The following is a 16,748-nucleotide window of genomic DNA, read 5'->3' on the forward strand; positions in this document are numbered from 1 at the left end:
TTCCGTTCTGAGGCCCAGCAGAGCAGGGGCACGAACATAGAGCAAGGACAGAGATGGCCTCTGGGGAATGAAACCTAAAGCTTGCCAAAGAATAAGCAGACTTCTTAGAAAACTGCTCAACTCTGCCATGGCGGTACCAGTCTCTGAAAGTGGATTGTTACTGTAAGAACAGTGTTTGTACACACAGCACACAGGGCTGGGCCGGAGAGCTGAAATCCTGGCCACTGAGGCTCTTGTGCGTGTTGCTTCCATTGTCAGGAACATTCCAAGTGTTCGGGATGCCATTCGGAGAGAATGCATAGAAAAGACCAGTGAAAATCAGGTGAAGAGGGAGAGAAACAGGTATTTCGCACGTGGTGTTCAAGACCACAAAGGTTCCAAGCAAGTCTTCCATGGCAGAGGGGCTGCCCTCTCAGGGGCTCAGTGCTTTTCCTGTGCAGTTTTGGAGGGGGACAAACAAAACAAAACAAAACAAAACTGTGTTTAGCAGTGGGGCTTGGAGCATCCAGTGCTCTTATTCCAGTAATTCAACTCCTGATTCACAGCACACTGTGGCAGAAAATGTGGACTTTTTAAAGCAGGTTGGAACTTCCACCCAATCTGTGCTAACACTGCCATGCACACCTGTGGATGTGTATATTGATATGGTGGTAAGTCTTAATTTTAGAAATTTGATAACACCCCACTGTTAAAGGGATACTGTGGTGAAAACGCTGCTGTAACACCAACCCAAGGGCTTCTATTCCCTGGAAAATCATTTAAAGTATTTTGAATTAGAGCGATAACTTTGTTACTTAAAGAAATTCTTCTAACTGTAGATAAAGGGAGCTCTTTGGCCCAGCACAGTGTCTCCCTCGTTTGCGGCATGGTAAGAATCACTAAGCTGCTTATTGAGCATATGAATCTCCAGGGTCTGATCCAGTCCTTCTGAATCTTAATCTCTAGAGGCAGAAGTAGGAATCTGTACGAAGGCGGGGAGTTCTTATGACTGAGTAAGTTCTGAACTCACTCTAGTAAAATGGCAAATGGGCTTTGGAAGTTGACTTGTTCTTCAGTGTATGTGGGAGAATTCATTCATTTGGTCAATTTTAATTTTTTAAAACCTTTCATATAAAACACTCCAGTCATCATTTTATGTTTCATGACAAAAAGTTGTACCATGTACGCCAACCAAATGTAAGGACTGGTTTCTTCTGGCCTTACTTGAATGGAAGTGACAATTACTGTTCCTGCCTGACGGTCATCAAACAGTCATTTAAGAAATACTAAAGCTGTATATATTTTGAAAGAGTCAAAACTTCTAAGGACTCAACCATCAAAGTAGTTTTTTAAAGAAATTTCTATGTCCTAGAAATAGAGGAACTGAAGATTGTTATGAAACTTTTACCTACAAAAACCTACTTGATCTTCAGCTGTGGTGCAAGATGGATGAAAAATTAACAGACGGATTCATATGACAGGTAGTAGTAAAGGAGTGGCCTGGTAGCCCCAGGATGGTCAAGACCAGCTATACTGCATGGAGAACCTGCTGTGGGAGGTTTATGTTCATTACCCTCTAAGCTCACAGCAGCTCCACACCTCTATTCACAGATGCAAAGTCTGGATGCTTCTAGAGGTCAAAAATGTGCCCAGCACCACGCAGCTCGAAGCTGGTTCCAGCATCTGTTCCCAGGCGTGTCTGCTGGTCTACACTCTAAGGGACTCTGCAGCAGGACCATAGCCATACAATGACCACTGTCTGACAAAACTCCCCAAAAATGTGTTCTTTGGGGGTACTGCAAGTATTTATTCCATGTTGAAATGTGTCCTATTTGAACACAGTAGTATGTGGCATACTCTTTCCTTCGACGTGTGTCACTGAAATAAATTTCCACTCAAAAGTGATTATGAAAATCCCAGTCTCCTTAAAATGTATTAAGTTGACCTCTGAGGATGTCCATCTCCTCAACAAGATTCTCTAGTTGGCCAAATATTGTCCCCAGGCAGATTTTTAATTTTATTTATTTATTTTAGAGGGAGTACGAACGGGAGGGGTTGAGGGAGAGGGAGCTCATGACCCTGAGATCATAACCTGAGCTGAAACCAAGAGTCTGACACTTAACCGATTGAGCCATCCAGGCACCACCTGCCCCCTACTCCCCACCCCTGTGCCCAGGTAAATTTTTAAAACTCCATTCTATTTAACAAAAATTTTTAATACTTGGAAGAATAAGAAATCCTAAAATCTAAAGGACGTTTCAAAGTTATCCTAAACTGAAAGGTACAGAATTCCACAAAGATAAAGTTTTCAAGACAATCAGTCATTTCACTGTATACTTTTGGAAGAGGATCTGTATGTATATGTGTGGATTGAATTTAAAAAGTTAAAAAAAAGGGGGGGGGGCATCTAAATTTAAAGTGTTTGGGGTATGGGGACAAAAAGAACGTGACACAGATTCAAAGTGAGAATCCCTAAGGTCTTTTCAATCCATTTCACCTGAGGGTGAAGAATTTTACTGCCAGTAAAAAGCTTTGATAATTTGAGAAGATGTTGCATAATTAGTCACGGAGTTAGCAATATTTGGCCCGGAAAGATACAGTATGACTTTAACTTCACATTGCATGATGTCCTGTTGTTCTCTAAAATTCAAATTTTCAAGCGTTAGGAACCTAGTGGGATTCGAGATGGATGAAGCTTGGCAATTTTTTCATAGTAATACTGTTTGCTTGGCCTCTCCAAAAGGACGGCTGAAATAGATCTTACCTACAACTCTCTCTGCTTTTGTGTTTTTGTTATATAAGCCTCCCTCATGATAGTCATTCGAGAATCAAAACAAATCGGGCAATCGTTTTATTTTTAAATGATTATATTTTTGTAGTCACCAGTTTTGTCAATTTATTTCTCCAGGAGAAAAAATCAACATTTAAAGGGTCCAAAAAGAAGCTAATAAAATTACTTGATTGTTTTTAGGAGACATTTACAAACTTTGCTCACTTCTTTTTTTTTTTTTTTTGAGAGAGAAAACATCACAGGGAGGCAAAAACAACCAGTCCCACTCCCGCCCCCTCTCCCAAAAAACCCACAGGCTATAGATGAATTATTCTAAGAATTAGTCTTATTTTTAATGCATAGAAAATAGCAAAATTATCATGCCAACATAAAGGATATATACTATAATTAGCAAGTGCCTAATTATCAAAACAATGATAGTCATGGCTCGATGCAACCTAGCAATCGTATATACGATGCAACTACCTATTGTATGGTCATTCCTCTTCTATATTACATTCAGTCCTCATCGGATGAAGCTATGGATAAATGGCATCATGAAATAAACATTGAGTATCACAATAGGGTCATATTCTGCTACTGCACGATCACAGCATGCAAGGAACTATGCATCCATCAGCTGTAAACAGTAAAGTGGTTTACCTTCCAGAAATCCAAAGAACGTGAAAAGTACATAGATAGTACTAAACCTCAATTATATTGAAATGACTTTCATAGTGAACGAAGCTGTGTTGTATGAGGCAGCTTTGGATATCTCTGTCACTGCTTTCTACACATATCCTGTTGTCCCCCTGAGGTGGAGAAAACATTTCAAAGGAGATCTGTGATGCTACTGAGTTCTAGCGAACTGGTGTCCAAATGAGGACACCAAGGATTCTATGTCCCAGAGTGAAAGCGCTTTGAAATCATTTTTCCTTTCTGCCATGATGCAGATTTGTGAATCGTTAAGAATATGGTCAATGTGGGCCGTGATGAACTCATTTTCTAAACTGGAAACTTCCTCTCGTGACATTAACGCGTCCACATTAGAAATAAGGATACTGTAGACATCGACTTGATGGTGGGAAGGGACCTGAATCACATTAAAACTTGGGAGGTGTCACCTCTAAAATACTTTTCATAATATCTGCAAAGCATAGATAAAAATCGAGCAGCTAGGAGAGGAAGGCCAACAGAAGATGGTCCGTTCTTACAAAATGCAGATGGATCATTTAGGTCTGATCCAATGATTCCTAACCAATTAAAAAAATCAGCACAGTAGAGCTGAGGCTTGCACACACTAAAATAACCATTTCAGCTCTCTCCAGTTTCGGTATCGGAGGGTTTTTGGAAGGAGGGGAAACATTGATTGCTGGACAGGTTTTTCCATGCTCTATCAGCTCTGATAATGAGTTAGGCAGTTGGCGTGGATGACAGGAATGTCCTTTTCACTCAGAATTCTAATAAACCTCCTGTGAAGTTGCACACGCCGTCCATCCAAATGTGACCAGTTGTGGTCTGCGTTCCTGTTAGATGGAAAATAGTCACATTCTCAAACCGAGTGTAGACATGATATGGTCATGTGGAATATTTAAATATACTACCTATACCCTACTAAACCAAAATCTTGCTTTTACATTTACAGTGAGATAAAACAGCATTTAAAGCCATTGCAATTTGCTCATTTCCTGTTCATATACAAGTGATTTAAGTTTGCTTATGAGGCAAAAACTGTACAATTCTCATCATCCAGGCATTATAAAATGTCTTTCTTTAAAGTCTTGGGATATAAACAGTTTGGTTTATATGAATTACATATTTTCATCTGCATTAAGAAACAATATACATCTTTTTCCAGCGTAATTTAATGTTATCTACGATAAGCCTAAGAGAGTCGTAAAAACTGACTTTATCGTCCGTGACCATCAATACTGTTACTTTCATAAAAGTCACGAACATTCTCTGGTCACTCGGGTCATTGCCCATTCGGAGGGAACTGTACGTGAGCCCTGGGACCATACGGAGATTCGCCTCCATAAAAACTGAGGCCACAGACCAGCCTTAATGGAAGTCATTTTACAAAATCGAAACATTTCGGAATATCCAGAAGCAGCTTCTGTTTCTCAGACACAAGTTCCCTGACGTGTTGAGAGGTGGTGTTTTCGATTTCGGACTCCCGAAGTCTTGTCTTTACTATCTGAAGGCTTCTGTTGTGAAATATCTATTAGGGCACTGGCAATTGCAAGGCCTGTAAGAAGAGGAGAAAATCATTCAAATATTTAGTTAGACATTTCTGGGAGAGTGACAGTGGTATTTTAGCACCCTGTTTTTTATTGTTTTATATTTAGTCATCAAACATTTCACTGTTTATTGGAAGTTAGCATGTAGCTTGCCCTTTACTTAAAATGTTTCTCAATTGAGACATATGAATGTGACACAGGAAGAAGAACAAGAATCTAACAGTTAATTAACTCTGACTTCAGATGGTCAAATTCAGTGTGTGTGACAAAGACATTACAGCCAGCTGTGGACAGGACCCCACACCTTAGTTCCCACGTCTGAACACAAGTTTGTTTTAGCTGTACACAGAATTTTCAGTGTTACTATTATGCTTATGTGTATAGAATAAAAAGCCATTGTATTAATATTTTTTTCTAGAAATTTTGAGCAGTTTTAGGTTTAAAGAAAAATTGAGCTAGTACTGATACATGATTATTAACCAAAGTCCATAGTTTACTCTTTGGGTTCACTCTTTGTATTGTACATTCTAAGGGTTTGGACAAATGCATAATATCATATATTCAACATTAGAGTATCACACAGAGTAGACTCACTGCCTTAAAAATCCCCTGTGCTTTCCCAGTTTATCCCTCCCCTTCCCATGAGCCTCTGATAATCACTGATCTTTTTTTAAAAGTCTCTGTAGTTTTGCCTTGTCCAGAACATCATATGGTTGGAATCATTGGGCACAGCCTTTTTAGATGGTCTTATTTCACTTAACAATATGCCTTTAGGGTCCATCATATCTTTTTTGGTTCAATGGCTCATTTCTTTTTGGGATAATATTCCATACAATGGAATTTGTATTCCATTCCACAGTTTGTTTGTCCGTCCCCTTATTGAAGGATATTTTGACTGCATCCAATTTTGGGGAATTATAAATAAGGCAAGTGTAAATACCTATGTGCAAGTTTTAATGTAGATGTAAGTTTCCAATTCACAAATACCTAGGAGCATGATCATCAGATCATGTGGTGAGCCTGGCTTTTAGGTTTGAAAGAAACTACCTATCTTGCACAGGAGCTATACTATTTTGCATTCCCACCAGCATTTGACAGCGTCTCTGTCAGCATGTGGTGGTGGTGGTGTGTGGGATTTTAGCATTCTGATAGGAACGTAACTATATCTCATGGTTGTTTTCATTTGCAATTCCATAATAACATAAGATGTTAAGCATCTTTTTCATTTGCTTATTTGTCAGATGCACTTTTTTTTGGTGAGGTGTCTGCTCAGATCTTTTACCCTTTTTTATTGAACAGTTTGTTTTCTTATTGTTGAGTTTTAAGAGTTAATTAACATTTTAGATACTAGTCCTTTATCAGATATGTGTTTTGCAAATATTTTCTCCAAATCTGTGGCCTGTCTTTTCATTCCTTTTTTTCAAGTGCTTTTAAGAAGTAAGAAAGCACCCAGGCACAGAGTTGTGTTATGGACAAGTAGACATGGAAGAAAGACAGCTTGATATTTCTTAAAAATAAGAATAAATTCTGAGTATTATCAGCAGACTATCAGCACAAAAATGAATCTCTAGTTATCTTTGGTAATTTAAAGAGTATTGTTTTGTTACATAATTTTGTCTATTAATTGACAAGAACATTTGGTACGATGTTCATGGATAGTAAAGACTTTCCTAAATTTGTACAATCAATGGTCCAGCCAGATACTCCGGTTTGTCATAGCTATACGTGAAACATTTTAGTTTCTATTAAGTTAGTTTCATATAATTCTTGAGAAAAACAAAATGTGCCAAGTCACCATATTAAACCAAGAGACCAGCCTGCTTGGTTTAAGGGGTGACTAAAGGACTTTTGGTTCATTTTCCCATCTCCTAGGTCTTAAAGACTTGACCCTGGGTTGACCTGAACCAAGCCCTGAGCCCTACAGACATTTCCTCCATGCGCTGCTCTCAGAAGAAGGTCTCACTTTGGATCTGAAGTTATGCAAGATGCCACTGAGTTATTTTACTCCATAATTGACTGCATGTGGGTCATAATTATTTTACGCCATAATTGACTCCATGTGGGTAGTATTCTCTAGGTAGGTCTCGAATGTGATCTGGCAAGAACAGAACTCCAGAGGTCTATGAATAGAAAGAAATGCCAATAGAGGGAAACAGGTAGTGTAAGAGGAGGGTCAACCAGTCTAGTGCGCGACTGTAGAAGTCAAGGGACGCCACGTTCAAGGAGTCTGCAGAGAGTTCCAAATGGGCCAGCACTGAGGCTGGATGCAAGGACATTAGATTTCCTCGGAGAAGATCTGGATGATGTTTGAGTCATGTCCGTACCTAACTGAGGAGGGAAGTCTGACAGTTAAGCAGGGAATGGGGAGAGAGGAAAAGTGAGAACACACAAAGCCTCCATGTTCAAGCCGTTTGGCACTGCAAAGAGTTGAGTTGGTACACAGGGAAAGCAACAGGTCAGATGAGATATATGCAAATACAGAGCATCATCTGAGGACATACATTTTTCGAAGGAAAAAGGAGTTTTTATGTACATGTGAAAATAGAAGAGAAGGTATTTGTGGAGAAGAAGAAATTAACAAAGCTAGGGAGGGAAAGGATTAAAAAGTTACAGTAATCACTGCCTAGGCTGATAATCTTAGATATTTGCCTTTTAAGGGCTGCTGTTAAATACCCTGCTCTTTCAGGACATTAAATAAACATTCTGAATTGCTTAGAGATAACGCGAGTTTAAAGGTTCAGAGTTTAAATAAATATTGCTTTCTTGACCTCTGAAGAATATGTAGGAACTTCTGAAGTGCCCACACAGATATTTCTGCTGTAGGAAATAATGATTTTGTTATTTCTTCAAGGGAGGGAGCTGAAGCACATGTTTTGTTGTTGTTAAAAAGACTCACAGGCCAGGGTTGTGCTAACAAAAAATTCAGTACAGGCAGACCTTAAGTTTCCACAGATCTCTTGGCATCCTTCTGTCATAATTCACAACCTTCTGTTACTTCATTCCTGGCACCATCTTTTCCAGAGACAGCCAAATATGACAAAGAATATATGTCTCTTCTAATGTAGACAGAGACCACTTACAGTAATTGCAATGATCACAGCTTCTAAATATGAAATCATGTTATTCATTAAACTACTGCATGACCCAGTCCAAACGAGCTCTGAAACACAATACTCTTCCATTTACATGTGGCTGCAAATGTGATTTTCCTAACAGAAGATATAATGTCAGGAGAGAAGCAGTTTGAGTTGCCCAAACAGGAAATTCCTTGCTAATCTAAAACTGCCACTGTACCTTTGCAATCCAGGCTATTGGAAGTCTGAAGCCAAATTAAAGTCGTGTCTCTCATATCCTGGGTTTGCTAATGATTTGTAAGTTTGAAAACACATTCCATTGAAAATAATAAATCACAAACCATATTTCAGTCCTTGATTTACAAATAAAATCGCAAATCATGCTCATTTTTAATTTGGCAAATTTTTGTTCTTTCCTATGGAAATAGAACTATCAACTACATTTACAGATTCTGCATAAATGGCACGTGCATGTAGGAACCTTGAATTCCTACAGTGATGTTGAGTGTCCCCCACATGTACCCTGAGAGGAGGCTCCAGGGGGCGCATGACTGGCTCTCATCCTCTGGAAGGGCCAAACCAACTTTTTGTTTAGATTTAAACTTGGATCCTTTACAGGACTACACAGCTGTAGCATCTCATGAGTTATCCTTTTAAAATAATCTTATAATTTAATTAAGAACAGCATAATGATCAGAACAACTGCATGTATTCTGAATCAAATTATTGGGCGTAAGTTTTTATTACCATTTTTGCATTTCTTTATATTGTACTCTGTGGAGAACTCTAACACAACAACCCAGAAATTGCTAGGTCCTCATTCAACCTTCAAGAAGCCTGAACAGAGGAGTAAACATGAGGAAACAGGTCCCAGTCTTCCCGAAGTGTCTAGTGTGTGGAAGTCCCTTTAAAAAAGGGAGAGAGGTTGAGAAGTCAAACTAGTTTCTATCCTTGCCCTTCAGTATACTCTGTTGTAGGGAATCTTAGTTGGTATAAAGAAAAGTTGTCAGTAGCTCTTTAAGAAAACCAGTATTTCTGCCCTCTCCTTGCATGAAACATGTGTATGCTGGTGGGAGACTGACTATATAAACAGGCAATCACCAGGCAATAACATGACTCTGGCCCACAAAAGCAGCAACCTGCTCAGGAAACCAACCCCTATCTACAATAACCAGACTAGGAAGCCCGCCTGCCGTGGCAGGTTTGCGGGAAGTCAGCCTGCTATCTCTGGTAACAATCCAGGAGGTGAAATGATTACCCGGTAACAACGGGTCCCACCTACCAAACTTCATTAATAACTAACAACTTCCCTAATTTTTGTCCAAGCTTCCAACTTAGGGCCAACCCAAGAAGGGCAAATATGGACCCCTAACCAATCATCTAGGATGCCCCATGTCTAGTTAACCTGACTCTAGCTTTCCTGTGCCAATAGCTTCCAATCAGGGCATGCTTGAAGTCCTCTCTTTTTTCCACTATATCCCACACACTTGCCTATTTTTAAGCGTCTGTCGAAATGCAAGCACTGAATGTTGGGTGATTCCCTTGCTGGAGCAAGTTCTGAATAAATAGCCTTGCTTGTTATTTCTTTAGTCTTGGTTTATTTTCAGAAGGGTGATGAAGAGATAAAGGTAGCTTGAGATCTTTCCTAGGTTGTTGTTTTTTTTTTTTTCAATGCATCAATAAATAAAAACAACTTAAAAATAATTCATCCACATTGCTCTTTGAGGCAAACCCTTTCTCCTTGTTTAGAGTTCCCTGGGAAATCTGTGCCCAGGGAGAGGTTTCCAGGTGCCGACCCCCCACTCCTGGTGCCCCTAGTGGAAGCGCTTCTGGCCAACAGGACGCCATGCAGCGGTGCGTGCTGCCCAGGGTTTGAGTTCCATTAAAATCAGGTCACTCCAGAAGATCATTTTTCAAAACGTCACACAAATCATCTGATGAAATCCACTTATTGTGTTCTCTGGGCCTAGCATAGTTCCTTGTTATCAAAGCAATACAATTAACCGGGGGAACAATTCATTATTTTAGACTGGTGGTCCAAAGGAATTTCATTTACCGTGTCAAGATGATGCACAGACGCGGCGGGCTGCAGAATTTACATCAAAATATGCCGGGAGAGTCAATAAAAATGCTGGGGTTTAAATATTTATTATAAGCTTTACCTTTTTGCACTTCTAGTTTTTAAATACCAGACACAATGACATTTAGGTTATTTAAATATGAATTATAAACCTCATAAGAAAGAAGGTACCATCTTCTGTTTCGTACTCCACCTGCCAAAGCCTCATGGTGTGTCAAACATGCTCTTACAGAGGTGGCATGTCACTGGTGGCTGTTCTCAGTCACTTGGGGCTTGGTGAGCTGGGAAGAAAGCAGACTCCTTTGGGACCATGCAGACTTCCTTCAGAACAGGGGCACTATTTAACAGTTACTGGTGTGAATGCCAAGAGCTACCATGGATATTTAGGAAGTAAGTAGAAGATATACCAGAATCAGACCTTTACCCAGATTCTTAAGGGGAAAAAAAAATTCCAACCATTTCTTCCTAAAATTAAGAACTTTGTTTCTCAATAAACACCTGCAGACATGCCCTTAAAAAACAAAACAAAACAAAACAAAAACAATAGAAATGACTAACAGCTACATATTTACATGGTAAATAAATATATCTTTTTAAACCGCTAAATTTGCAATGAAAGCCACCAAGGAGAAACATCAGGGATTGAGTTATCTTTAGTAAAACTCTAGTTTTTCCTAATGGAAGTGGAATGGTATTAGTAGACTCCGGCTGTAACAATGTAATCATAAAATTACTGATGTGTGTTTTTTTACAATTATGCAGAACAATTAATAAGTACAGTAATAAAATACTGCACATCAAGTGAAATTGCCTTGGAAAGAACATCCTCTTTATATACAAACATAGCACTTCCATTTTACATTTGAACAAAGCCCCCGAAAAGTCATTCATTTTGAAATGCTCCCCTCCCAAGTCTGTGTAAAAGCAGGCACCACTATATATTTTAATTTTCCAGGAAAACAGCTTCATTAGGCGTGAAAGGTTAATTGCAGGTTTAAGTGGAGCTCAGGGAATGGTGCAGGGTCTGCAGTGAATTACACAGTCTGCTTTAGGACGACTTGAATGAGTGCTGTAAACTGTTTGCCCTGCTGAAATGTTTTACTACCTCATTTACTATCTGTCTTCTTTTACGGCTTGTATTTGTAGTTCTTCTAAACCTTTAATGGCTACAGTTTTATTTCACTGTAATCAGATTTAAATGGAAATACCATGCTGGGATGTTTAAATGTTTTCCCTCTGATTGTATACAGCTACATACTACTGATCAGAGTCCTGGCTATCCTTCACATGATTAAGAAAGTGACTTTGGGAAACTTTGATGTTACCTAGACTCTAGCTATTGTGCAGACTTAATTTAACATTCAGTGTGGCCATCCTTGCCAATATGCAACTAGGGCTGGATGCATAATTAGAAAATATGCATTTCCATTTTAATTTATCTGTTGGAAGGCCAGTGCAACTGAAGTCATTATTAGGCAGAACTCCAAAGGTTACATTGTTGAACCAAAATTGAAATGCTTCAAGTACTGAAAACACTGGAATGACAAATGGACTAGTCATATTTGTCTGAGAGTTTAAAGAAACGTTTCCCTTCACCTACTAAAAACCAATGACAACTAGAGATGTCAGTGTTTAAATACAAATTGTAAATGTATTCTGCTTATACAATTTTGTTTGGCCTTTAACACATCATAATATTTTAAAATTTCATTTAAAGACACACCGTGCAAGTTTTATGAAATATAATCCTACCCCAGCACCACAGATGCCACCTTCTGTAACATTGCTAAGTAAGTTCTCCCTAAATTGTATATGGACTGTTCTCTGATTGGTTGGAATATGTTGAGTAAATCATGGTCATTACTATCTCAAGCCATGGTTTAATGCAAATCCTCATGCTTTCTTAACAAGTAAAGTTTCTTTTGGATGTTAACAGTTCTAATTTTAATTACATAGTAAAAAATCTTACTAATTCATTTAAAATATTCAGTGATTTTTTTTTTTTTTTAAGAGTCACGGACATTAGAAGAATCAGCCTTATAGCTACCCTTCCACATTGTTAAGTAAATTTCCAATTGAGAATTCTCTCATCCTAAGCCACCTGGGGAAATATTTCCTGGTATTTTCTTCCTTCATTTAAAGGAATCTGATATGTGATAATTCTTTATTTTAAGCCCTAATCATCTTTAAATTAATCAAAGTGCTTTCTGATCATTCATTGGAAAAATCAAACCATGGTAATACTGTAATATTTTATTTTATGGTAACATTTTATTTTCCAATAGGTAATATTATATTTTATTTTCCATTAGGTAGATATTTTATTTTATTTTGGTAATATTTTATTTTCCATTAGGTAGAGACATTGTATTTCAGCATTTCTAGTAATAAAATGTCATTGGTTGCTTTAAATTAAATGAGATTATGTGTGAAAATATTTATAAATTCCTATACAAAGGTAATTAATAATTTTAATAATTAAACAATCAGTTACTACCACTACTAGTAAGAAATCAATCAAATTATGAATGTCCAGAAAACTCCAAAGTCCTCAAATATCTAGAAAGTGTTTGAAGGGCAATTCACTTCACTTAACTATTATTTCTTGAGTGTCTACTATATATGTTAGGCACTGCACTGAGTCCCTAAGAGTTTAGCAATGGATAAGACAGACAAGACATAAAAGATTTGATATCCCATGGAACTTCCATTATAGTGAATCAAGCTTTTGTTTTCTTTTGACAGAGTTATTGTGAAGATTAAATGTGAAGTGCTTAGGAAAAGTACCTGGTACCTAAGAGCTCAAAAATGTCATCATCACCATCATCATTATCATCACCGCCATCATCATCACCATCACTACCATCACCTCCATCATCACCACCACCATCATCACCATCACCATCACCATCACCACCATCATCACCATGACCATCATCACTAAGTGAGAAGTCTGAAGTCAAGTAGGGAGCAGTTGACAAAACACAGAGCACTCAAGACTTTGCTTCTATCCTTTAATAGCATTCATTCATTCACCCAACAGCTAGTGTGCCTACTGTCTGGAATGCCAAATAAGGAACACAGTTAGATAGAAAGGGGGACTCAAAGACTTGTGGATGGCATCGATTTAGAGCAACATTGTCAGTGAGGTGGTACTGTGTTCAATCCTCAAACCAAAATTATTTTGATGCCTTGGATAACCAAATTGAGAATTTGCTCATAGTGATACAGAAGACTTATGTATATTGCTATTCATTATAGAATATGAAAATAATTGAAAGTGGTAGTGGCAAAATAGAGGAAAGGCAACATGCAACAGAGAAAGCATTGTTTATATTAATATTGCTCTATTATTGGAAATACTACCAATAATTAACCTTTATCCACTTTCTAGGGTTAAAAAAAATGCTTTCCCATTGATAATCTTTGGCTTAAGTGGGTCAGGGAGCTCATTGTATGCCCTCTTCACTGATGGCCAAATGAGGCACAGAGTGATGAAATGCCCAGTTCAGGGCCACACAGCTGGCGCTGGAGGTGGCACCTGAACTCAGGCCTCCAGACCCTTTGACTTGAACTCTGCTCACTTCATACCATTAGAAGAAAATTGCTACTTTAGTACAAATGAGTAACATATGATATTAAGCCAAAGGCGGGGGGGCTGTGGAACCCAAAATTCAAAAACTGGTAGAGGTGTAAAATCAGTGAAGGTCAAAGGCATTAATTAATGTTGATGGTTATAAAAATAATAGCAATAATATACTTTTTTAAAAATCCCTATTCTGTTACCATTGACTGAATGCTTACTAATGCAGTCATTGCCCTCAGCACTGGATGTGTATCATTTTATCCACTTATGCAAATAGGAGCAGACGACAGTGTCGCTTCAACTGACAAACCTGTGTTGAGGGCATATATGTAACTAGCATGGTTGAGGTGGGCTGTTGTCAAAGAGTCATTATCAAACGGCGTGAAGCTAGGGCAACAAGACAAGCACTCCTAGATTTGCTAATAATCACACAGAGATAAATGCTATGAAGTAGGCCCAAAGCATGAGGGAAAAAAATGCAGAGGGGAGACCTCTGGGGTGGGTGTGGAGGTCAAAGATTCCCAGGCGAGATGGTTTCTGAGCTGAGGTGTGAAAGATGAGAAAGGATTACGCGGGGGAAAAGGCCTGGCCTGAGCACTGGGGTGCATTCGGGCTACCGGGAACTAACGCCTCCCCAGCACGAAGGGCAAGGGCATTTGAAACTTTTGGACGTTTGCTCTGGGTGGAGCACAGGTGCGAGCAGGAGAGTGAGGGGAAGCAGAAAGGAGTCCAGGAGACAGCCCCAGCTGCCGAACGTGGGAACAGGTGTTCCGTCCGCAAGCCGGAAAGAGCCACGGGATGATTTTAAGGAGTGGAAAGGCATCACCATATGTTGATTTCAAAGAGACACTCCTAGTGGTAGCTGAGACGGATGGGAGTTGGGGGTAAGGCTACGAGAACTATAACCAGATAAGAAAACAGCAATAAAGAGAGAGAAAAAAAATGATGAACAGCACAGATGTTTTAGGAGAGATTAATATGGGAGATGAAAAATAGGGAGTGATCTAGACCAACTCCCAGCTTGCTGGCTTGAACAGCCAAGTGCATACAAATGTTACTCACTGGCATGTGAAGGAGGGACAGAATCACCATGGCGGATCATTTGTTCTGTTCTGGACGTACTGAGTTCAGCGATCTGTGAGACATCTCAGAGGGGGTGTCTGGCTAGATAGGCCAGTGGGAAGCTCAGAAATAAAGTCTAGCCCAGAGATAACCAGGGTGTTCTGCATGGATGGAATCTGAAGGCTTTGTAAGTATAGGCAAGTAATGCTAGGTGTTGTAATAGTTAAAGGCTGACATCTCAGTGGCTCCACATCTTAGTTCATTTCCTCACTTTGTAAAAGTCCCAGATGAGTATCCTGATTGGTGTCGGGACATGCGTGGAGGGCGGGGGGGGAGGATGAGGGAGTGAGTGCAGCCCCTGGCCTGTGCAGTAACTCCGGGACCCGGGCTGACGGCCATTCTGCCATCTTCAGCTGGGGCTTCCACGAGTGCCTGGGCCATTGACATCTAGGAGGCAGGTGGGAGACGAGAAGGTAGAGAAGCTCATGGTACTGCCTCAATGCCATTAGCAAGTCCTCCTCTGCGGGAACATCTCTCCGCTAAAGGATGGAGGGTCGGATCTTGGGTGGGAAGCCGGCAGTCTCTGCCACCAGGCGGAGGAGGCTGCCCTTGGTGGGAAGAAGAGGGTAGAAGGAGGTCAGCCCGAGAGGAGACGACTGGCCATGGTGGTGGGGAGTCCACGGGAAGACAGACCACCCGGAGAGGCAGGAGGAAGGCAGAACTGAGACTGGCCAAGACTCCAAGAAGACTAGTCAGGGGCTAGTTCTAACCTGTGGGACCCGTTTTTGTTTGTAACAAATAGCCACAAAATTCCATGACAACTCTAAGCCAGCTGAGTGCGTGGCTTCCAAGCTTTTCTTGATCTGAAATTCGGAACGTCCCTTGAGAGGTTTCTCTTGGAAGGAAGTTGGAGTCGGTGGTTCCTAAGGTCACTCTGGCTCTCTAGATTTATGGCTGCAGCTGCCTTTCTTCAGCAGGCCTGCAGCCAGGACCCAGACCCCGCCGCAGGCCCCCTCGCTTGTACAGGCTCTCGAGGGCGGCAGAGCGGGCTGCCACGAGCATGACTGCAGAGTCCGGGGACAAGGACTTCCTTGCTGGAGATGAGCATTTGTTCCTGCTGCCTATGGACTTGTGAAGGCCTGGACATACTTCTACCAGAGTGAGAACCACACCCGTAACAGTAGGTATGGTCTGTACTTCCAGATGTGGTTTCCGTGACGCCAAGAACACCCACCAAGACCTGGTTCTACGTTTCCTATCAGAGAGATAAGGAGGAGGCACGGTGTCAAAGACCAAACTGGGACTAGCATTATGTCTAGCAATCTCTGGACAACTGAATAGATTATTTTTTAAATTAATTTTCTAACTCTTCGTGTTATAATAGAATTTTGCATTTTTAACTCTGCCTACCCCCAAGATTGGGAGCACTTAAAATGTAAGAGCTATGTTTTTATTCACCTTTATATCCCAATGCTTAGTCTGAAATAGGTAGTCAACAACCACCACTTGAATGAGGAGTAAATGCAATATCGTCGTTCTGTATGCTGCTAAAGAAGCGAATTCTGATTCGAGGTCTTGGTGTTATTTTATCTTGAAGGTATTCGGAAACAGAGGCTCGCCTCCTTCTTTTCTCTCTCCCTGTGCTTCGCTGCAAAGAAGACAGTGAGTGGAGCGTGGGAATAATGCAGGGCAGGGAGGGGCCACCAGAGCAGCAGTGGACCTATAAACAGTCCCTTGTCCAAAAGGGGATCCAGGGGAGAGTCTCCTGCATGGTCTCACTGTGCTCCCCTGAAGGCCTGAACATGCTTATGTCCAGACAGTGGAGCTACACCAGTGAGCATCTGGCCCAGTATCTTGGTCAACATGGTCTATAAACAGGTTTTAATATCTGTGGCTGTGTGTACAATATTGATGAAAAATTGAAACAGCTGCCCCACTTGCTTGGCAGCGAAGCATT

At 40.3% G+C, this 16,748-nt stretch overlaps 1 protein-coding gene across 1 annotated transcript in view; it reads right to left on the reverse strand.

Moving 5' to 3' along the window:
* Window positions 1-2,823: 2,823 nt before the first annotated feature.
* The window catches only part of ATRNL1 (attractin like 1), an 815,348-nt gene continuing 801,423 nt past the window's right edge, over window positions 2,824-16,748 (reverse strand). The window contains exon 29 of the mRNA XM_013055772.2: window positions 2,824-4,997. Within this exon, the coding sequence (XP_012911226.2) occupies window positions 4,873-4,997 (125 nt within the window). The 3' untranslated portion in view covers window positions 2,824-4,872. The remainder of the gene's footprint in view (window positions 4,998-16,748) is intronic.

Source organism: Mustela putorius, unplaced genomic scaffold (assembly GCF_011764305.1).
Source record: "Mustela putorius furo isolate JIRA1106 unplaced genomic scaffold, ASM1176430v1.1 tig00003909_pilon_pilon_pilon, whole genome shotgun sequence".
Taxonomy (NCBI): Eukaryota; Metazoa; Chordata; class Mammalia; order Carnivora; family Mustelidae; genus Mustela; species Mustela putorius.